The 22,434-nt window shown below is 37.1% G+C and overlaps 1 protein-coding gene across 2 annotated transcripts in view; it reads left to right on the plus strand.

Annotated features, from left to right (window-relative positions):
- SLC36A4 (solute carrier family 36 member 4) overlaps positions 1 to 20,698 on the plus strand; it is an 86,705-nt gene extending 66,007 nt beyond the window's left edge. For both annotated transcript variants that reach the window (XM_088052091.1, XM_005516188.3), the window contains exon 11: positions 17,715 to 20,698. In XM_088052091.1, coding sequence (XP_087908217.1) covers positions 17,715 to 18,022 — 308 coding nt within the window. In that variant the 3' untranslated portion in view covers positions 18,023 to 20,698. The remainder of the gene's footprint in view (positions 1 to 17,714) is intronic.
- Positions 20,699 to 22,434: the final 1,736 nt, after the last annotated feature.

The following is a 22,434-nucleotide window of genomic DNA, read 5'->3' on the forward strand; positions in this document are numbered from 1 at the left end:
TCTTTTAAGGTACAGACTAGATAATAACTTGAGTTGAAATTCAATGTGATCTATGACGGAACAAAAAAAGCAGAATCAGTCTCATCCCTAAAATAATTCTCAAGCTGATAACTAAATACTGAATTGAATTTTGGAAGAAAATGAAACAAACTTATTGAGCATTATGTTGATATATTCTTTTTTTCTGTCTTTAACACGGTAAAAGCTTGAAAGATGGCCAGAACTTCCGAATTCTATTCCACTAGTTTTACAGAGAGTTACTGTTTCAACATTTAGGATGTAAGAAATGTGCTTATTTGGAGAATATTGGACTCTGAGCATTCTGCAACTGCTACATCACACATTGCATAGTTAAGTCTCAACTAAGCAGTGCTACGATTTTGACTGCAGCTTGTCAAGCACTGCAGGCTGCTCCTCTATACTTAATTGAAGTAGATATTTTTCTAAAAGCATGGGTTTCCAGCAACATGACTAGATTTCAGAAGTTTCTTTTTTATATAATTTTAAACCTTATTATTATACAGGAAAAGACTTTCTTTAAATTTAATTTTGATTTCTTGAATGGAGAAGTAAAATAATTTTGGAACCTTTTCAATATCATTTCTGAAAGGCTTCATTATTAGTGTACAATTTTACAGGCAGTTGAACAGTAATGTAGAGTAGGGTTTTTATTTCTGACACTGTTTTGTTAGACTTGTACTATAAAAACAGTTTGTGTTGAAGTAGGCAGCCGTTTTTGTCCTGATATGCAACTACTGCCTCTTATATGTAGCTTTTTGTTTGTTTGTAAATTCTGCATGGCAAGGGCTTCTAGGTATAAAGGAACCTGTGAAAAATAACACAATTCTGCATCAATTTTATTATATGATAGAATTAAAAATAAAATTATGTCTTCCTCACAGTATTTCCATGTTTCACTGTTGATGCCTATTTACAGCAGTATTATCTGAAGTCAGAAGTGAGATTTTTTGTTCACTGGAGGCATGAGAAATTTTCTGGAAGGAGATAGACCTGTGTGAAATAAAATTGAAAGTATTTTTATTTGGCATTTATCACAATGAACTCTTTCCACAGCTATATTATAGATATCCAAATATTTATCATCACAGTATCTTACCTTATTACGTTTATCACAACTCTGTTATTTTCCTTCCTTGAGAATCATAACTTTTCCTTTTGTTTCACCTTTTTCCATCTCCATTTCTTTTAGAGTAACTAATTCAGGGTTTTCAGAAGAGCATTAGTATGGCAACAACTGAATCAGCTGATGTGCTGTTTTCAACTACTCATCCTGATGCAGCTTTGTAGCTGTTTGACAGTCAGTACATTGAATTAAAAGTGACAAGCCTGCCAGTAATAAAAGTGGTGTCTGTTGAGATCAAAAAGTGAACTGTGTTTCTCTCAGGAAGCCATTTAAACTGCAGTAGGACTACATGATCCACTAGTGATCCAAGTAGATCTTGATGGCCTCCAGCTCAGTACACACACTTGAATTGCAGAATGGTTTGGGTTGGAAGAGACATTAAAAAATACCTAGTTCCAACCCCTGCTATGGGCAGGGACATCTTCCACTAAAGCAGGTTGCTTAAAGCTACTTCCAGCCTGGCCTTGAACACTTGCAGGGATGGGACATCCACAGCCTCTATGGACAACCTGTGCCAGTGCCTCACTACTGTCACATTAAAGAATTTATTCTTAGTATCTAATATAAACCCACCCTCATTCAGTTTAAAGCCATGACTCCTTGTTCTGTTACTACATGCCATTGTAAAACATCCATCTCCAGCTATTTTTTAAGCCGTTATTAGATATTGGAAGGTGCTAGAAGGTCTCCTCAGAGCCTTCTCTTCTCCAGGCTGAACAACTCCAGCTCTCTCACCGGTGTCTTGTCCTTTCCTTGTAGGAGAGCTGTTCCATCCTTCTGATCAGCTTTGTGGCCTTCCCTTGGACTTGTTCAAATAAGCCCACATCCTTCCTATGTTGGGACCCCAGAGCTGGACGCAGCACTGCAGGTGGGGTCTGAGCAGAGCAGAGCAGAGGGGCAGAATCCCTTCCCTGGCCCTGCTGCCCACACTGCTCTGGATGCAGCCCAGGACACATTTGGCTTTCTGGGCTGTGAGTGCCCATGGCTGGCTCATGTCCAGCCTCTCATCCACCAACACCTCCAAGTCTTTCTGGGCAGGGCTGCTCTGGTCTGTTCATCCCCCAGCCTGTGCTGGTACCAGTGATCACCCCAACCCAGGTGCAGCACCTGGTCTTGCTAAAACCTCCTGAGGTGCCCATGGATCCATTTCTTGAGCTTGTCCAGGTCCCTCTGGATGGCATCCCATCCTTCAGGAGTGTCAGCTGTACCACCTACCTTGGTGTCATCTGTAGACTTCCCGAGCAGGTGTTCAATCCCTTTGTCAGTGTCATCATCAATTAAAGAAAATATCTTAAACATTGTAGCAAAGATTAAAGCTATTCTGGGACAAAACCTTTTTTGTGGTGTTTAGCAGAGCTGAACTGATTTTGTTATGGAAGTTTAAGATGAAAAAGCTGCAGTTTTATGATGGAGAAGTTTTGAAGCAAATTGAACTAGCATGAATAAGTATAAAATGACAATAACAACAGAGGTAAAACCAATAAAAGAACTGTTTTATAAAGATAAAGCTATCATAGTTGTAGTATAATTTACATAGTGGTCTTTTATTCTTAGTGATTTCTTAGTGGAGCAGCCAGCTGAAGTAATTGCTTTTATCATGGCCAAAGCCCTCCTGTGGGTTGGGTTTGCATTGTTACTAATTCTCCATGTATTGGTATTCCTTTGTCCTTTCAGTGATAGGTTACAGCTTGCACTTCAAAAATTCTTTAAAAATCATTTACTCTTCCTGATCTCTTGCTTTCCTCGCTTGATCCAACTCTACACAGCCCAGGATAAAGTCTAATCAACAGTGAATTAGTAACATAAAAATGAAACTGAACTACTTTCAGGGCAGGGGTGAGTCAGCAAAGAGAAAACAAAGTTCTGAAAGTGCTGTGCAGACAGTGTCTGATAGCCTAGGGAAATGAAGTCTCCCTAACATCTGAAAACCAGATTAGATGGCTTCTGTGAAGAGCAGGGAGTTGGGACTTGATGATCCATATGGATTCTTTCCAACTTGACATATTTTGTGATTCTGTAACTCAAAACAGATTTTCACAGAATATGCCTGTCTTTTTGTGGAAGCCACTTTACAGCAAAAGAACAAATGGGTCCATTACACGGGGGATGACTTCTCTGGTTTGCAGCACTGAATGAATAAGCCTATTTATGTGAACGATCTCATTAAAGAAAACATACATTTCTGAAGTTTATATTTATTTCTTTATATTTCTCTGCATAGCAGAAAGTGAAGTCTGAAGAATTTACTCAATAAAATCTTGGGAATTTTAGGCATTAGAGCTCTGCCTCAGGCTGTTGTATCTTGTAATCTTTACTCTGTCCCATGGTTGTGTTGTTGAATTGATCTTTATTTCTTAGAAGCATGGGTTAAGGAAAGGCAAGCCAAATTTTCATTGTTTAGCAGAAATTGTTTTCCCTTTCTTATAAAGTTCTCTGTATCTTCAGTGGCATTAATCAGCCCAGAATGATGTGTTTGGTCAAGTGGTCTTCTCTGTGGCTGTGGCTTAAAAGAAGAGTGGGATAGCCAGTTAATCCCTTTACTGATTTTGCTCTTTGCAGATAGGATATTTATGTTACCAGTAAAGATAAGCAGGCTTATTAGTAAGTTGGGAGATGCTGAACACTGTCCTCTCCAGAGGAGCCAGCTAAGTAAGCATTTTAGTTAGGGAGTGGTGCAGCTTTGGGGAAAAATAGGTACAAAAACATTAAACAAAAACAGCTAAGCACTATTTGTTTAATGATATTCCTCTGACTAAGTGATGGTGAAGTCTGAGTACTTAATGGGTAGACTTATGATCTTACTTAAAATACTTTTGAAAGTCATTTAGATACAATTTCAAGTAATTTTCAGATACATACTATAATTAAGACCTGTCAGACATTCTACTGAGCAAGAGAGTGAATATGACTGGGGAGCTAGCTAATTCTATGAGAAAAGAAAGATGAAAACTATTGTAAAATTCCCTTCAGGAGCATATGTAAAATATGGAGCAAAATGCTGAGAGTTGTTGTTACCAGTCAGATTATTACCAATCTTTGCAACTTAGACACAGAAGCCATTTCTCCCTTGGAGTATGACTTTCTAACTCAAATTAGGAAAGAAGATGAAAAGAGAAACCTGTCTCAGCTGTGGCCTGTGGGAGTTTATTTCTCTTTGGATATGCTGTCCTCACAGTATGCTGGTAGAAGAAAATGGTTTTAACTAGTTCAGCTAGCAGATTAGGCAAGTGTTTAGAACAATGATATACACGCTTTCATGTTTTAGCCACAAATGCAGCACATTGAAAGTTTTGACTACTGAGCAAGTAGGAAATAATTCAGCTAAACATCTCCAGGTACATTTTACATTTACACATTGTAGACATTTTGTTTTGATTTTCTTGTGGTAATTATTTTTAAAGCATATAAGTAGACCAGCACAATACTGGCAGTAATGGCAAACTGATCCAGTAAATTCCCTGCTATTCTGTCCATGTGGAGAATTCACTGGATAACAGACACATACTTCTGTGTGCTATATTACTGGCACTGTGGAGATCACTAAACTGACAGGGGGCATTTAGGTAGGATTTTAGGCAAATTTAAGAGTGACAGGAAGTCTGATTATATTTCTGTAGCAGTACTACTTGTTGAAGAGCAGCCTCTGCTTTCTCAGGGGAGGCAGAGGAAGTGCAGTCAGCATCACACAAAAGGTATGAGCTCATATAAAAATAAGTGAAAACTGATCATACCCATCTGCATTTCTAGGTTAGCATGAGAGCATTTAAAATTTGAATAGCTAAATACCATATTTAATGTATACCGAGTGAAAAAAAAAAAAAAAAAATTGATTGTCTCTTAAAATGAGGCCCAGCAGGACACTGGGTTGCAACTTATTTTCAAAATACTTCCTTAATTTATTGATGAGGAAATACATCTTTCCTCAAGCATAGATAGATTGCTGTGCAGAGAGCCAAATGTACAGAGTTCTTTCAAGATACCACAAATGATAAGCAGGTTGCAAGTAAGCGTTTTGAAAATTGCAAGGTAGCAAAAGTATTCCTTGAAAATGTTTGAGAGGTTTTCACTGTGTATTGAAACAGAAATAAATACTCAGGGCCATCAAAGTATAACTTTTGTGCTGGTTTGTATACCTGCGTTTTTCAATAAGAGTGAAACATTGCTTTGCTTTCAATTGTCTCTTAAAAAATTACTTCATAGCTGGAATTAGTCACTCCAGGCATTTTCTTTGCTAGTGCTTCAAGTAAGCCTAAAAGCTAGAATATTAATCATCCCTGAGTGTTACTCATGATTTGTGGCTTGATAAGCTGATCCTCACAAAGGCTTTCAAATTCCTGCCTTGTTTTTAAAGGATTGGAGAGAGGTTGCTGGGTGGTAGCAGCTTGTTGTGCTTTCTGAACTGTGTTTGGTCAAAATTAGCAATTTTTTAATCTTTGTTTTGTTTCATCTGCCCTTACCATGTGTAATAAGCACCAAACTAAGTCTTGAGATACCAATGGAACTGTATGAGAATTAAGTCCTCTGTGGATTTGATTATAATGACTGCATCAGACTGCAGAGTTAGGACTTCAAAGATTGCTTGTCATAATAAAGGCAGCTTTAAAATGTTAGAGCAAAAATAAAGAAAAATTTATAGCATATTTAAATTAATTAAATCCTTGTGATATTACAGTTTTGGCATTATTGCTTTATTTTGGTTTTTTATGTGTTTTTCCTTCCTCTGGCTTACTGAAATAGTGCAACTCACTCCAAAGAGGACGATGCTTAGAAATGGCTGTATGACCTGCTTCTATGGATATACTTGCTGTACTTACTTCTCATGCCATGAGAAGGAGGGATGGACAAAACCTTGTCATTTTCTCCTTCTCCTCATTGAAGGACTTTCTTTTTTATACTGTAATTATTGAGTAATTTGTCTTATCCAAAAAGAATCCCTATTCTTCACAGTGTATGAAGTACCCTGTGATAATAAAAGGGAGGGATAAAGTCAGAATGTTCCTTAGCACAAAAACTGTTCTTTATTTCATTTGTAATTGATCCTTCAAGGTCTTTGGGAAAGGATCTCTTAGATCTGTTTCTAATCTGTCAACATTTGGTGCTGTTAACTACAGAATTTCTTCCTATACCTTTCGATTTTTCATACAGTATTTGAAGCATTATTTTTATAATGAACTGTAATCAATATTATATAATACATGCAAATTACAAAACCACATTTTATAAAATTAAACAGTTAAAAATTATTTTTCTAATTAAGTATAATTACCCAGTAAACATACTGAGTATTTCCATCCATGGGGTAAAGCACTAAACTTTCATTAAAACAAATAGAGAGCATTACCACCGAGGTATGGATATTTGTTTGTGACACTGTGAGCAAAATTTTGACCTGCTGTGTTGTCTGACCTTGACCCTGCTGTGCCTAACCTATAAAAAAGGGTTTCTTTCTGCGACTTGATGTTTACATTCAAGATGATCCAATCATCAATTTTTGTTTATGTCCAGAAACCAACAGTCAGTGCTGATCTACCTTATCATAAGCCCCCTTTTACTTAAATTCAGATCTGTTATAGTTTTTTGTCCCTTTATTTATGTTGGAAATCCTCCTAGTCCATTCTGATACCATTTGATGATACTGTTCTCCTGTGAGCATTTTTATTGTTCCCTTTTCTTGTTCCATGACTTTTTTCCCAGAGGGAAACTAATTAAATTCTTGCTCATCTGATTTATAAACAGCAGTATTATCTCTTCTAATTGAAAAAACTTGTGGCAATTTTGTGTTGCACTTGTTTTCCAAATTGATTCTTACACTGACAATGGGTAGATCAATATTCTAACTCCATGGTTATAATCACATCCTTAAATCAATATTTACAAAGCTCTCAGCAACAAATAAAATGCTCCCTCCATTTAGGTTGAGAGTGAAGCAGTGATCCAACATTCAGATCAGTGTTTCAGGAACACCAAAGTAATGTAAGATCGTTACTATACGTACCCTTCAAGGCTAATTTTGTTTTACAAAATTACTCTAGATTTGAATATTACATTATAAATAACAGTGTGATCCAGAGCTAACAATTAAATCATTGCAGGAATTTTTTGAACAGTAAAAGTTAGGGGTTTGTTGAATTTCAAACGTACTGGAATTTACCTTTATTCTTTGCTATTTTACAAGTAATTTTAATTTTTTTTAGATAGTTTACAATTGCAAATAATTTTTTATTAATACGAGGACCACAGGCAGCAAATATACATAATAATTTCCAAAAGAATATTCCAATAAATTTTAATTAAGGCAAGCATTTGTATGAAAGTATGGAGGTGGTATTACATACTGTGAAGATATTTTTTGTTTGCTTTATTAGTTGATATGGTGGCTGAAATGTCTGCTAGTTAAAAAATGGGATTATAATAAAGTAATATCTTGTGCTTGATATTTAGTATTGCCTTTTATTCTGCAGGGGTTCATACTGCTTTGTAAAGTGTATTTACACATAATCATTGCACTGTCCACTTAAAAGCATTACCAAAGGTAGAGTTGGTATGGGAAAAAAAACACCCCTAAAACAGGATGCAAAGCATTTGAGGATAGCCAGAAAAAAAGTTTCTGGTCGCACAACACAAGCGCATATCCTTATTTAGAAAAAAATGATTGAAAGGTAATTTTGTAGGTGAAAATCCAGTATTTGGGACTTAAACCTCAGTCCTTCAAGGAGCATGTCCAACCTGAGTTCCCCTATTCCTGTGTAACTGCTGTAAGCACTAAGTCAGTATTTCCCCTCTCCCATCAAGGTGAAAAGATGATGGTGAGCTCTTTGAAAATTACAGATAAAGGATAATACGTGTTGGCACAGGCTTCTGATACGCAATCATGTATTTGTGTTGGGTTTTGATTTACTTGGGTCACAAAAAGCTAAGAAAGAGTGCCTAGGAGGGTTCCCCTTCCCTTGGGCATGCCTAGCATGCCGTGAGCGTTACCAGACACGTGGCAAAGCGTGACCCATGCAGGACGCCCCAGTCTGCAGCGAGCATGGCTGATGGGATGCTGGGAGAGGAGTGTGCTCCAGACACGAGCTGTGCCTGAATTTCCCTCTGCTGAGCTGGAGGTGAGTTTCACCCCTGTGATGAAGCAAGCTGCTCTCTTTGAACTTCATTTTGTGAGGTGAAATACCAACAAATTAAGACTAAAAACATCTGCAGATGACTGCATTTTTTGATGGATTTGGACTGCAGGCCATAATTCAGTACTTAATCTGTTTAAGCCTGTCAACACAGGGAGCCGAACCTCAACCAGCTGCTGCACGTGATCTTCCCCAGGAAGCCAAAGCTCTTGGCAGCTTCTTGTTTCTATATCATCAGTCACCACAGCAGGCTTTAACTAGCCTGTGCCACCAGCTGTCGCAAAGCACAGTTTTGGAAATGCTTTGGTCATCCCACTGCAGTGTGATTGTTAGTGATTGTTGTCTTTTTAAGGGCATTATTTTTTAATTTACTTTTGATACATTGCAGCAAGCTCACAAGTTATTTATTGCTATGTCAGTAATAATAGAGTTCATGCCATATGATAATCATGCCCAAAACCTCTGCTTTTCACAGCCCAAAATAAGTAGGCCAATTCAGATTCTTAAAAACAACATGAGGATCCATGTATTTGCTTTTTGTGAAAAACTTTTAACATTGTGTGAAATCATTTGAAAATGGCTAAAAATTCTCTGTGGAATGAAGCATTTTGTCTCGTAAGCACTACTGTTACTTAAATAACTTGATATGTAATCTGAAGTTATCAATAAGCAGGAATTAATATATTTTTAAGCCATTTTGCATAAAAGTGCTGTGAAGTATCACTCTTTAAATATAAAATTTAATCCAGTTTTGAATCAGGATTAAAAATGAATGATGTAAATTAATGGTTACTTAAATGGGATGTCAGCTCACTTTCAACACTGGTACTTTGTGATACTGGGACATATTTAAATATTAGTATTGTAGTGAGCACTTTATCGTTTTCTAAAATTGAGGTAAATGACATCCACTGCTCTCCTCTCATCAGTAAATCCAGACATTGTATCAAAGAAGACTATCAGAATGGTCAGACATGATTTCTCCTACATAAGTCCATTAATTTTCTGTTCCCAGATACCCTTTTCTCCTTCATGTGCTCTGAAATATGCTCTAAGATGACTTGCTCCATGATTTTTCCAAGGACCAAAGTAAATATGACTTGATTGTATTTCTCTGTATTATTCTTTTGGGCTTTCTTGACAACATTTAATTTACCTTGTCACCAGGGATTTCCCCCAAATTTCATGACTTTTAAAAAACAATACAGAGTAGTGATAGAAGGACATTGGCCAGTTCTCTTCAACACTCTTGAATGCAACCCTTCATGTTCTGTATATCCTTATGCTTTGAATTGCCTCAAATAATCCCCAATTTAGTCTTCTCCTGATGGAAATTCTTCTTACTGAGGTCTTTCAGTGACACCAGGGGCTGGGAGGCTGACTGAGGCCAAGGCAGCACTGGATACCTTAGCCTTTGCTGGGTGTGCTGTCACTAAATCCCACACTCCATCCAGGAGCAGGCTCACTTTCCTCCTTTCAGCCTTTTGTTATCGGTGTGGTTGTAAAAGCTTTTCTTATGGCCTTTAACATCCCTTAAATGTGTCTGTTTAGTAGAATTTTTGCCTTTGTTGAGACCATCCAGACTTGTCCATGTGATGTTTCTAAACTTCTCTTTTGTCTCATGTCTTTAGTATGTCCTCGCTTAAATCTCTTTGTGGTTTTTCTTAGTCTAGAGCTCTGTCATGAATTCTTTCATTAAGCAAATTGGTCTGGTACACGTCCGTGTTTGGAAATTCTGAAAATTAATGTGTTCCTGCTGATGGAAGCTGTAGCACCTATAAACAATCCCCCCATCCCCAAAAACATGGGTTAGAGACTCAGAACTTTCTTTAAGGTTCTTCAGAACAGAATCTTCTTGGTTTTTTTTTTTAATACTTGGTGAGAGGAGGGAAATCTAACTTATTCTATTACTTAATATATTGTTCAGTCCTTAGATGGTGATTAGAGAAGATAATTTATCTGGCATGATTGTTACAAGTTATGGCACCCTGATGGATTCTGTTACTACAAAATGATTCCAAAAAACCAGATACTTTTTGTCATCTTAATCGTCTGTTTCTTTAATCATCTTTATTAAAGAAATGTAAAATTTTATTGTGAAACAGGAAAAGAAGCCTGAAGGATAAAGATAAGTAATTTTTACTATTCCTAAAGGTGACTTTGGAAATGTTTCTCCTTCATATTTATGTATTTGTGGAGTGAAGTATATTAGCTTGAGATTAAAGCTAAGTATGTTCAATTTCATCTTCATCACATTATTTCTTGCTTTATGTAGTTATCAAAAGGTATATAATGAAAATTTTATTTTCAAGGGTAATGGCAAGACAGACTAATATAAAAAAAATAATACAAAATTATTTTAATTTATTATTGCTTTTGTTATGAGACAACAAAGTAGCAGCCATGTATCCCTTCTTACTTTCCTGTGGGATAATCTTGATATATGCAGTGCATCCAAGAGAAAGATTGGGGAATATGGAGTGGTGATGGTGAATATTGGAAAACCCAACTCTTCAGCATCACTGGAAGCAGCATGGCTGGCTCTTCAAGGTTTAACCACTCCTTCTGCCTCTTTTCTTCACCTCTCTTCTCTGTAGCAAAACCAGTCTTGTCCTTGGATAAGCAAGCATTAATTTTTGCTTGCATGGTTCGAAACGTTTCAGCTGTCTCAGAGCCAGATTATTTTGAGAGAGTGAGACAAAGAGGACAAAAGTTCAAATGTGGACTCATTTCTGGTGAGCCTGTAGAATCAGGATACTGACTGCCAGTGGGAAGTGTCAGTGTTTTTATGGTCTAGAACCATTCATTTGGAGCTCAGTATTACTGAGTTTTGTTGTATGCTTTACATTCAATTCTTGAATCCAGAAATGCACGTTAACAGCCCATTGCATTATTTCACTGAAGAATGTCTAAAAAGATTTGTGTGATAAAGTAAAGCAGCAAAGCTCAAACAAATTTACTGCAGAGAGAAATTAATAAAAAAAAATGCTTCAGATCTGACAGCCTAAAATGGGTGCCGTTTCTGACCACATGGATTGTAGTTAACTAAATGGTCAAATACATTTACACCTAATCTGACGTGCTGTGCCAAGCATGTCTGCTTGCTGGTTTTATGAAGATCACTTGGTACCGCAGCTCTGGACAAATTACAGCACAAGGACGTTCCTTGGCCTCTCAGACTGGTTTTCTTGGTGTGTCGCCATCCAAGGGGGTTGCTTAGTAAAAATACATTAATTCTGAAGATCTGATGGGGGCAGGCAGAGCAGGATGAGGAGGGCAAGCAGTTCATTAACTAGCACTTGGACATTTTGGCTCAGAGAGAGAAGTGAGTCTGGGTGGACCTGAGGAGAGTAGGGGAAGAATTGGCTCATAGCTGTGTCACTGCTGCTTCATCCCTGTCCCTGTAAAGCTACAGGGACATTGCTCACACAGCCTCCTCCTGCACTGGGTTATTGTGAAACTGGATTTTGCTTAAAATAGGTGCAGGTTGTGGAAGCTGAAATCTGAACTAACTGCACTGCCTGAATTTTAGGGTTATATAGAACACAGACAGCTTGAGGGGAGAGATTTTATTAGTGGAATAATGGGGGAATGCTGCCTTGAAAAAGGAGTCTCATACCAGTGGTATGTGCCAGTCCTTTGCCCTGGCTGTAGGGATTTTAAGTAGCCTGGTAAGAAGACTGGACTTAATGCTGCTGTTAAATTGCACTTTGGTCTGATGTCATTCTTCATGTGTCTTTCTGCTTAAGGAATAAAAGAATAAAAACCCTTTTAATAATAATTTTGAAATCTTGGATGCAAAGTGCTGTAAAAACAGAATTTATTTACACATTTGAGAAAAGTGGAGGGCTCTGGGGAAGGAATGGATCTGCCCATTCCCTCAACAGGGTCCTGCTGTGTGTCAGGGCAGTGTCCTGTGTCACCCTTCCTTGTGAAGGATAAGGATATTGAAGCCATCTTCTCCTGTGTAAGTCTGCTCTTTCCTACTAACATAGGACAAAACAATCAAAAATGTGGTGGTGTAGTGTGGGGGCACTACAGTGTAGTGTGATGTGAAGTACTTTATGTTTCTGTCTCTCATACTGTATGTTACAGAAAGATAATGATGGAGTTTTTCATTCCAAAGGGAACAAAGCCAAACCAGATGATGTGTGTGGTTGTCCTGTGTGCAGGCTGTCCTTTTTCTCTCCAATGTGCAAGTAAAATTTGTCACCTCATAGTATAACTGCAATCTGTCTTCTGCTTTGTTTTTTTTTCCCATTTAGTTTTGGTTTTGAGATTGAGCATATTTAAAAGTATGCTTTTTAGAAAATTGGATTATGAAAATTATTGTTCGCGAAGACAATCTAAATAGATTTTTTAAAAAAATTATCTTCCATATGTATCTTATAGTCTTAATATCTCAACAGCTGAGACAAACACCACCTAAAACCCTATGTTAATTATCATTTTTAGCAAAAATAAAAATAAAATTCTAATTTGCAATTATATAATACCAGGATCTTTAGCTAAAATTCTTTTTAAAAACTGCATGTGTCAGAATGTAAATTATTCACAAATGTTCTTATTATTTGCACTGGTTTATCTGCAGATAGGTAACAGTTTCTACTTGGTCTCATATTCCTTTGTACATGTGTATCAAAACATTTTGGTGTCTGCTGTGGAAGACATTCTCTCAGGGAAGGCATTATTTTTTATTAATTTACATGAGCAACTTTTCATGGAAACATTAAATTTTGTTAGATTTTGACATTTATTTTTAAGAGGTGAACAGTTTTAATTGTGATGTAGGACCTGAGAAGATGATGTTACCTTGACTTGCCAGTTGTCCATCCTGCACATGTAAGCTCCTTGCAGCCAAAATGGCTGAGCCTTCTGGGGCAGTCCATATCAGAGAAATGTTTTTCCATTCTCACAGGAAATAAAGGCAAAAAAACATTGGGCAATGTGGAGGGGAGTGTTATGGAAACTGAGGAGGGAGTTGGGAGAAAATATGAAGGTGCTGCATTAAGGAAGGGGATCCAGGAAACACTGCAGTAGGGGGAAGGGAGGAAGAGGATGCCAGATTGAGTGGCTGAGACTACTGCGGTAAAGAAAGAGGGACAGAGAGTGCAGCCAGGGATATTAGATTAGGAAAGAGGATTCAGGCTGATATTTTGAATTTCTGTTTTACGTACAGGCAGAATTCTTGGCCAAGCATTTAATTTAAGCATTTTTAACTCCCAGAAGGGACCCTTTATTTGCCATATCATAGGCATCAATGTACAAATAATACAATTTTTTTGGTGTTTTTAGAAAGTCATATGGATGTCAGACACCCATCTTTAATACATCAGAGTTGTAGTCTGCTATCTGGTCCTGGAGAAGTGGTACAAACAGAAAGTTTGGGGTATGCTGGGTTGCTGCAGGACAGGGACTTCCTCTGCACTGTCACTGCCTTTGAAGAGAAGTGGTTGTATGTCACTTGAGACAATTATTTTGCTTTGCAACTGTGTGAAGTCACCACTTCCTAGTAACATCCAACATTTTTTGCTTAGGAAGCCCTCAATCTTTTTGACTATGCCTATTTATAAAACCTGCTGTTAGGAAAATTTGATTGGGCCATACTACTGATCTGGTAATGTATGTACTACTTCTTTTATTCAGATGCAATGTTTGAATACCCCAGACCTGTTTTTTTTGGTCAGAATTATGTTTGAATACCTAGATAAAGTCTAAAAATCTGGTATTATCAGAAAAATAATTTAGTTTAATGATTATAAATAATCAAATATTTCATATGATTAAATAAATAATTTTTGATAAGAAATATTAAACAGCTTATTGAGCAAAAGAAAAATATAGCAGAAATTATCATTATTGTTAGTATTTGTAATTTCAAAATTGGTTTCTGGCTTCCTAAAGATGCTTATAAATTAATTAAGTCCTCCTATGAATATGGAAAAAAAGGCTTTTTAAGTGAGCTCTGTGATTAAAGTGTCCTATAAAGAAGTCATAATATGCTTTGCTTTTGAACTTAAGACCAAAGTTATATTCAATATTTACTTAGATCCATAGATCCTAATTACAGTTGTGCCCATCTTGCTCAAGGTTTTAGCGTGGCACATGCATTACTTTCTGATAGAAATAAGGTAGCTCAATATTTGATTACTGGAGGATGTACTGGAATATGGTAATCACCTTTTTTGACTTCATCAGCAGGTATAATGCATTTAAGTTGGGTGGAAATGGCAAAACTTTGTTTTTCCCCAGCAATCTCACTGGAATTATCTCCCAACCAAGCAAGTCTGGAGACTAATATGCTGATTCTGTAACAAAAAGTTGTAAATGAATCAAAAATTTAAGAGTATCTTCCCATGGGGGTGTTTTGTCCCTTAAGAAAATCTAAACATTGTACTAGAGCATTCCACCCCTCGAAAAGTCTCAGCTGACACAAATGTGGGACTACATAGCTGAGAGAGGCTGGAGAAACCATGAGTTGTAGTTTTTGAGATGAGACTGCAGAGTTTAAGGTAGAGGCAATATAATGCTGCCTCTTGGTATCTCTGCAGAATGCTTTGTTCATATGGCCCCCACTCTTTTATTCAAGCCTGAAGACAATTTAACTGTTGACCAAAAAAAAAGTGTCTTAATAGTCATGGAGAACTTACTTCTCTAGCTGAGATTCCCAGAGCTTCCAAACCAGAAGGTTTCATGGCTGCTGATAAAGGATCAGAATTTCTTCTTGACATTGTATTTTTGAAATCTACAAATAGCTGGGAAAATCAGGCTTCCTACCTGTAGGAATGCCCCTTGTATGCTTCTGGAAAAAGGAGCCTTTTCTTAACTCTTGAATACATTCTTTGGTAGGTAATAAACATGCATTGTATTTCTCTTGGCTTGTTAGGGAATAAATAAGACACTAATTAAAACCTTGAAACACTTTTCCAAACCTCCTCCCACAGCAATATCCAGATTCGTACAAATTTGTATGAGTCAGACAAACGTTTGATGAGATTCAAATCAACACACAGCATTTTGTTTTTCTGCAACTTGAAGCAATTACAAACTACAGTTGGATTTTTTCCAATTAAAAAACATGAAACATAGTCTTACTATTTTAATAAAGCAGAGTGTTTGAATCAAAACTATGAACTATAAATTAATGAGTGCCTTCTAAACTCTGGACATGTGTGGAACTGAAAGAGGTCTATTACAGAAGTTGAAAATCTATATTTAATGAATACACCCACTACATCTATTAAATTGGCAAGATAATAAGTGTGCAGCTCTCTCTTTTACTTCAGAACAACACATTCAACATAGTCATTAGCTGAGAATTTTACCAGACATTGCAAATACACTTCAGCTGCACTTTTCAATTACTTTTGGACTCTGTATGGCTGTGTAAGTATCACAATCTGGTCTGAGTGCTCATCTTGCATTGCTTGTACATTTTTGGTGCCTACTCTTGTGGCTTGAACAGTTATGGCTGCAAAAGTTATAGTGGTGGGTATTTGGTGACTTATTAACTTTGGTGTAATTCCTTTCTCATGTCATTTAGCTTTGTCCTGGAAAATGCATAAACATGTGACATTTCCAGTCTTCAAATGTCACATCATGTAAGGGAAGAAACTGTTTGGCATTGGTCTTGGCATAGGTCTTGGTTTTGGCATAGATCCATCCTAACAGTGGGATAAAAAAAACTCTGTTACTATTTTTGAGTGCCAGGGTGTTCCTAAGGTTTCCATTTCTGTCTCTGCCCAGTCTTTCTCTGGCCAAATGGCACCTCTCATATCTCTGTAGAATCCCAAAGTGATAATAAACTATAGTCATCTCAAGCAGGAACAAATTAATTGATTTTTTTTTTTTTGGCAGATCTGTGCATGATATGTTCCTTTCAAATAGGATGGGCTAGACCCTCTGCAGGTTTATACCTTTTAATCTTAGCTCCTTTTTATGTGATAACTCTATAGTTACAAGTTTCATTAAGATGTTTAGCAAACAGTTGCCAGATAGCAGTGGTGTGTTCCATAAGTGAATTTTGAGTGAATTTTCTGATGCAGTTTTCCCCAAGTTATTCTCAATGGAGAACATCAACAGGAACATCATTTGAGTATTCTGCCTTTCATAATCACAGTGTGTCAGAATTTGATGCAGCTAGTGCCCTTCAGCCCACAGCAAAGATACTCTGCAAATAGAAAGCACAACTTCATAGTTACACATTATAAAGCTAATACACACCTTTTGGTTTTCATCCCCACGTTATGTGGAGATCTCCTTCCTGCTTGTTCCATTTGTTCATTGCCATAAACACTGTCTGAATAGCATATGGTCAAAGTTTCTCTAAAGCCAAACATGCTTTTATTTAGGCTTCAGAGTGAAGAAGGGAGTTATGGAAGAACCAAAATATATTACATGGTATTTTTTTGTGTGATTGTGGCTTTCACACCTCTTTTCTCCCTTCCCCTTTCTTTATGATTGCGGTGGAAGGGTGCAAACAGGCTGATGCTGTGGATGTTTACACTCATGTCTGATAGTTAAAAAGCAGTATATTTGTGGAAGGGAAAAAAGACATTTCCACCACATACAGGGGTCATATAGAGGTTTTTGAAATGTTTTCTAATCCAGGACTGAAAACATGACATGACAAACAGTCAATCTGAGTTAATACTAGGGGACCTTGCCAGCCAGAGCGGTTAAAACCAGAAGCGTTTCTGGTCCAACATGATGGATTCTGTTCCTGTGACTGTTTTCGTTTCAGGAGGTGAGACTGGCCAAGCTTAAAAGGCTTAGTGGGCCTTATGTTTGGACTCCTCTTGGCAAGGCCCTGTTCTCATTGAGCTAACTAGGCAACTATTACAGCAACATTTTACAAACTGAATGCAATTGTACAAACCAAGATTTTCCAAGTTTGTAAGGAAAAGTCACTTAAATGACTGTGTGATTGCCAAGCTATCAACAGGCTTTGTTAATTTTGAATAATTTTATGTGACTTTCAGTTTATTAGTTATATAAATTAATAGACAATAATGTATTTTTGCCCACTGTCTCCTGGGCAGCATGCAACAGCCCCTTCTACTCTTCCTCAGGTTTTATTCTTTCATCCTAAAAACCTATCAACAACCAAAAAAGGAAAATATTTCCTTGCAATATCATATCTTTCATTTCTCTATGATTTGCAGGCCAAACCTATTTACCCTGTAAGTACAAGAACACTTTAACTTCATGCTCTGCCAGCTCATGCAGAAATTCAGAATTGAAACTGGGTCTCTCAGATGAGCACGAAGATGTGAGTTACTGACAAATATGGACATTCATCTGTATAGTGCACACCACATGGAGCTGGAAAAATACTGAATGATGGAGCTTTGTAAAAAGCCTGAACCACTCGATTATGTGTTTGTTGCCGTTTTGTTTCTCATGAGGATGTTGAATCTGAAGGTGCTGTTTCTCTTGTTGTGCTTTAGGTGCACTAGCAGTTCTGATCCCTCGCCTAGACCTGGTGATTTCTTTCGTTGGAGCCGTCAGCAGCAGCACTCTGGGACTGATTCTGCCACCTCTAGTTGAAATCCTCACTTTCTACAAGGAAAACTTAAGTTTATGGACAATATTTAAAGATGTGTTTATAGCTGTTGTTGGATTTGTTGGATTTTTAACGGGGACATATGTGACGGTTGAAGAAATCATTTATCCGGCATCTACGGTTCTTGCTAATGCAACGGGAAGCTTTCCTGCAGATTTAAATGCTACAGACTTTGTGGTTGGGTTAAAGTAATTAACCAGGCACTGTGAACTATTTTGTTCCTTAACAAGAAATTCTTGACTCAGGACCTGTTTTCAACTACTGGTACTGTGTAAAGAGGTACAGTTTGTAAGAGATGTAGGATATACATGTGAAAATACATTATTTTTTTAGAAAGTAATTATATATCTCTTCTGGAATTTGAATGAAAAGTTACAATATTTTGTTTTGTTCATCAAAGCAATATTACTTTCATGCAAAAACATTCAACATCACACATCAGAAGCAATTTATTTTTGTACGTTTTGGTAACTGTTACCCTGACCCATTTTTTACACAGTTTCTTTATCCTTGATTTCAACTATACAAAAGTATGAAATACTGTATTTTTAATTATCTGTGGCTAGAAGTCTGTAGACTACATACCTATATTTCTATTGGAACATATAATAATTATTTTTGCATTCTTATGTTCTGCCTTATGTAGTACCTAACATGCCCTTTACGTATTTTTGCTTCTTTTGTCTATTTTGGAAGAAAAAAACAATAAGTTCATAGGTTGGTATCTGCGTAGAAATTAGTTTTGTTTAGCAAGCCTGCATGCTGAATCCCCATGTACAATCCTGATTTTCAGGGTTCATATTTGACTTTCTGTCTCAAATTACATAGATTACTTCCACTCCAAATGTTGAAGCACTATTTTTGGTCTTGTTTTCTAAAAACCGTATAGTTTATGCAATAACATAATGATTTATCATACTCATCCATGTTATAAAGAAACAAATTTTTCTAAGGAATATTTTTAATCATAACATTCCTCCAAGAAATATGTTATGCCAAAACCTTTCCACTGTTGTCATACAAATTAAGATAGAAATATATGTAATATTTTGCCTGCCTTCAGTATATTCCTCAGAAATCTACCATTTGGAAATCTACCATTTGGCATTACAGTGCTAGAGTAATATACTGCTAAATATATCTATATTTATATTTTCTCTTAAGACTATTTTCACAGTCATCTACCATCTGCTGACTGTAATGAGCACTTTTATCTCCATGTTGATGAGGGCATTTCTGATAGGGATTTGTTATAGCATGTAGTTTAAACTGCATGTATTTGTTCAAGCAATAGTTCTGAGTAATGCTCTAATTTTGATTTTAGCATGGACAAAGTTAACTATTTGGCAGGCACTTGGAAGGGATGAATCTCTGCCTGTGTGATTCCACAGACTTAACCTTTCTTATGGAAGTGACACAGTGGAGCAAACACAGGTAGTTAGCAGAGAAGAAAAAGTTAACTTCAGCTTTTCATCTTGTAGGTTTTTTAGTCTTTAAGCTGTTTTAAAAGACATTAAATCTCAGTGTTTCCATCTGTTTCATAGTGAATCTGTTGCTTACCTAACCCATACACTACACAGCGATAGAATATATTTCTGTGCAGCATATTTTACTTGAAATACTTCTGCAAGAAACATCTTTAGTAGGACTGAGAGGATTTAAATGCAAGTTACTTTTCCTCTTGGTTTTTCATCTTTCTACTGGTGTATTGGGAGAATAAAAGACTATGAAGTCCATTCATATCTGTTCTGCTTCAGTTGTGTCCTGGTGAGCAGCTCTGAGAAGGTGCTTCTACCAGGGTGCAGGACTTGTCCAGTTCAGAGTTTGGTGGTGATTTTGTCAGGTGCAAGTGAGTACTGCCACGGCTCTATAAATGAATATTTGCTGAGCTGTGTACCTACAGCCTACAGAGGTGGCCCTGGTTACCCACTGAATGTAACATATCCTTCTCAAAGTCATATAACTTATTCAGAAGCTTGATAGGTTTGAAGGTTCTAGTCTTAGCCTCCAGACCATGGAAAGGCTAGCCTGAATAAAAAGCCATACATATCTTCCTGCTCTGTCTGACTGCAGTGCCACTTGTCAAGGCACAGGTCTCCAGAGCAGTGAGTGGCCACCAACTGACCAGGTATGAAGTAGTGTTTTTATGCAGTTGGCCAGTGTCGCCAAGTCTAACAATGTTGTATCTTTTGAATCTTTAAAATGTTTATTAATATATTTTGCACAATGTAAATTTTCTCCTACAGTGTAGGATTTGTATAATTTTAACACTAATACAGCGCATTTGCATGGCCTGCTCTTTCTGACAGAAGGAGTCAGGAATCAGAGTGTCCTGCTTTGGATAAGATTGAAATGTCATATGGTAAAAAACTAAGTCCGACTAAGGAGAGTGTCCTGTGAAGCATTGCCAAAGACTTAAAAGAGAGGAAATTCTGACAGAAGCCTCTTCTGCATAAGAGTGTTCATTTGGCTTTTAAAGTGCTGTAATATTACTTTCAAGTTAAGAGGCAGGGAGTGAAACTGAGAGATTTCATAGGTATGGTTCACATTAAGGTATATATTTAAGATGGAACTGTACTTTAGCACAAGCTAAATTAAACTGCAAAATGTGTGTGATTAGCTTATGTTCCTGACAAGGAGCAGAAAGCTATTGTATTTATATACTGTACAAGAACTTATATTTTACAATATAATATTGTTAACAGTTTTAATGTAATTTAATCATTAGCTGCACTACAGGTAACTGGATAATTTTATTGTCTGTAACTGTTCATCCTCAAGTATTGGGCAAATAAGAGGATGGGTTTGCCTGATACTCTGTAAAACTTTTATCTTCTGTATCAATAAAACTACAACTTACCCTGCAAACTCGGTGTTATCCTGCCTGTCACCACTACTGCATCACTAGAAGAAATAGCTGTCCTAATGCAGAATTTAACTTTGAAGTTGTCCAGGGAATGGTGACTGACATGAGACTCACAGGCAAGCTTCAGAGCTGATTTTTCATTGATAGTAAATCTCATTTTAAAGTCACTTAGGCACTCCTGAAAAATCCTGCCTCCCATTTCAAGGGTTTTCACAAGGGCACAGTTAAGGTTAGGTTTCTGCATCTTTTTGGAGGTGCTGTAGTAAATAAATAAATTTATAAATGTGAAAAGTGATGCAGGTGTACCCACTGAAATTCCAGTTCCTATTTAGAAAACCACAAAGAAAAATCCAGACATTTTAAAATTGGACAAGCCTATATACATTTGCTCTGGACTTGGCCTTATCTGTAAGGATGGAATGATGTCTCAGCATGTTGACAGAGAAGGGAAAGTGAACTTAAAAAACTTTTGACTAGAAGTGAGGAATCAGATTAGTTGATGGACAGCCTAAGAGATTCCACTTAGTTCATCTCAGGGAGAGTGGAAGGTAAGAGGGACATAATGTAAATGTGATTATTTTATCAATTCTTTATTAAAATGTTTCCAGATGAAGGACTAGAAAAGCTGTGTACATGACTCACTTCCATTCTATAATTGCTGGAATATATTATGAGCCTTGTCAGACCTCCTGTTCTCCTGCTTTAATTTATTTGGTTCTGTATGGATTAATCAGTATTTCTGCTGCTTACAGATTTCTAAAGTGTCAAAGTATTCTCTGGTAGAAAACAAGCAATACAGCTAACATCTGTTGAAGTTCATTTTTCACATTCTATCCATGGGAGAAACCACTGCAACATCTTGATGGGGTTTCAGGAAGGAAGAAGAACCTTCTCCATGGTTTTGTCTGTTATCTACAGATGTTTTGGTCATCCTGGACTATCTTAACATGAGACGAGAAGTCTGACACTTGCCCATAGTTAGCTGAGTTACCCTTCAGACTCCCACATGGTTCTGATTAGTGTATTGTAGTTCTGTGAGCTGACTACACCTCTGGACATACGTACTGAGACTGGTCTAAATATTATTTTGTACTGAATATTAACAGCTCAGTGGTTTCATCTCCAAGTTTTAGAATGCTTAGATGAGTAGCATCTGATAGCAGTAATTTTTTTACTCTTAGTTTAATTTTTTTTTCCTAAAATGTTTTTATTAACAATCAAGAATTGATCTCAATTTCCACTTCCATAGATTCACTCCAAGCAGACAGCAGCTGGGGTGTAGAAAGCAGCATCTAAGTAGACATTCAGTTTGAGTTCAGCAGAAGTTTCTCTGCATGCAAAGGGAGGTGCCTCTCAAATTACAGAAAAAGGATCTGCAAAGTTATATGGCAAAGCACTCATCTCCACAGACACAAAGGAACACAGAGGAACAACTGTGAGTGGATGAACCCCACTTCAAGTGAATTCACCCTGTTTTCCATTCTTACACGATAAGGGTTGATTTCAAAGGAGCAAGTTTCACAGGTTACACCAAATGATTAGGAACCTGGCTTGTAGCACTGCAAGGAAAGGGAACAGGGGCCACAGGTGTGACTAAAGACCAATCTCTGTCAACTCAAAGGAATGGGGGAACCAAAATACCCTTATCAGATAAATGGAGTGCTCACCCACCTTCTAGGGTTCTCACAGCACAGCAATCAGTCCATGGTCCACGTGAGAAAATCACCAAAGAGGGTTG

Source organism: Pseudopodoces humilis, chromosome 2, assembly GCF_049639895.1.
Source record: "Pseudopodoces humilis isolate 2021_Gansu_Grassland_sample_001 chromosome 2, ASM4963989v1, whole genome shotgun sequence".
NCBI lineage: Eukaryota > Metazoa > Chordata > Aves > Passeriformes > Paridae > Pseudopodoces > Pseudopodoces humilis.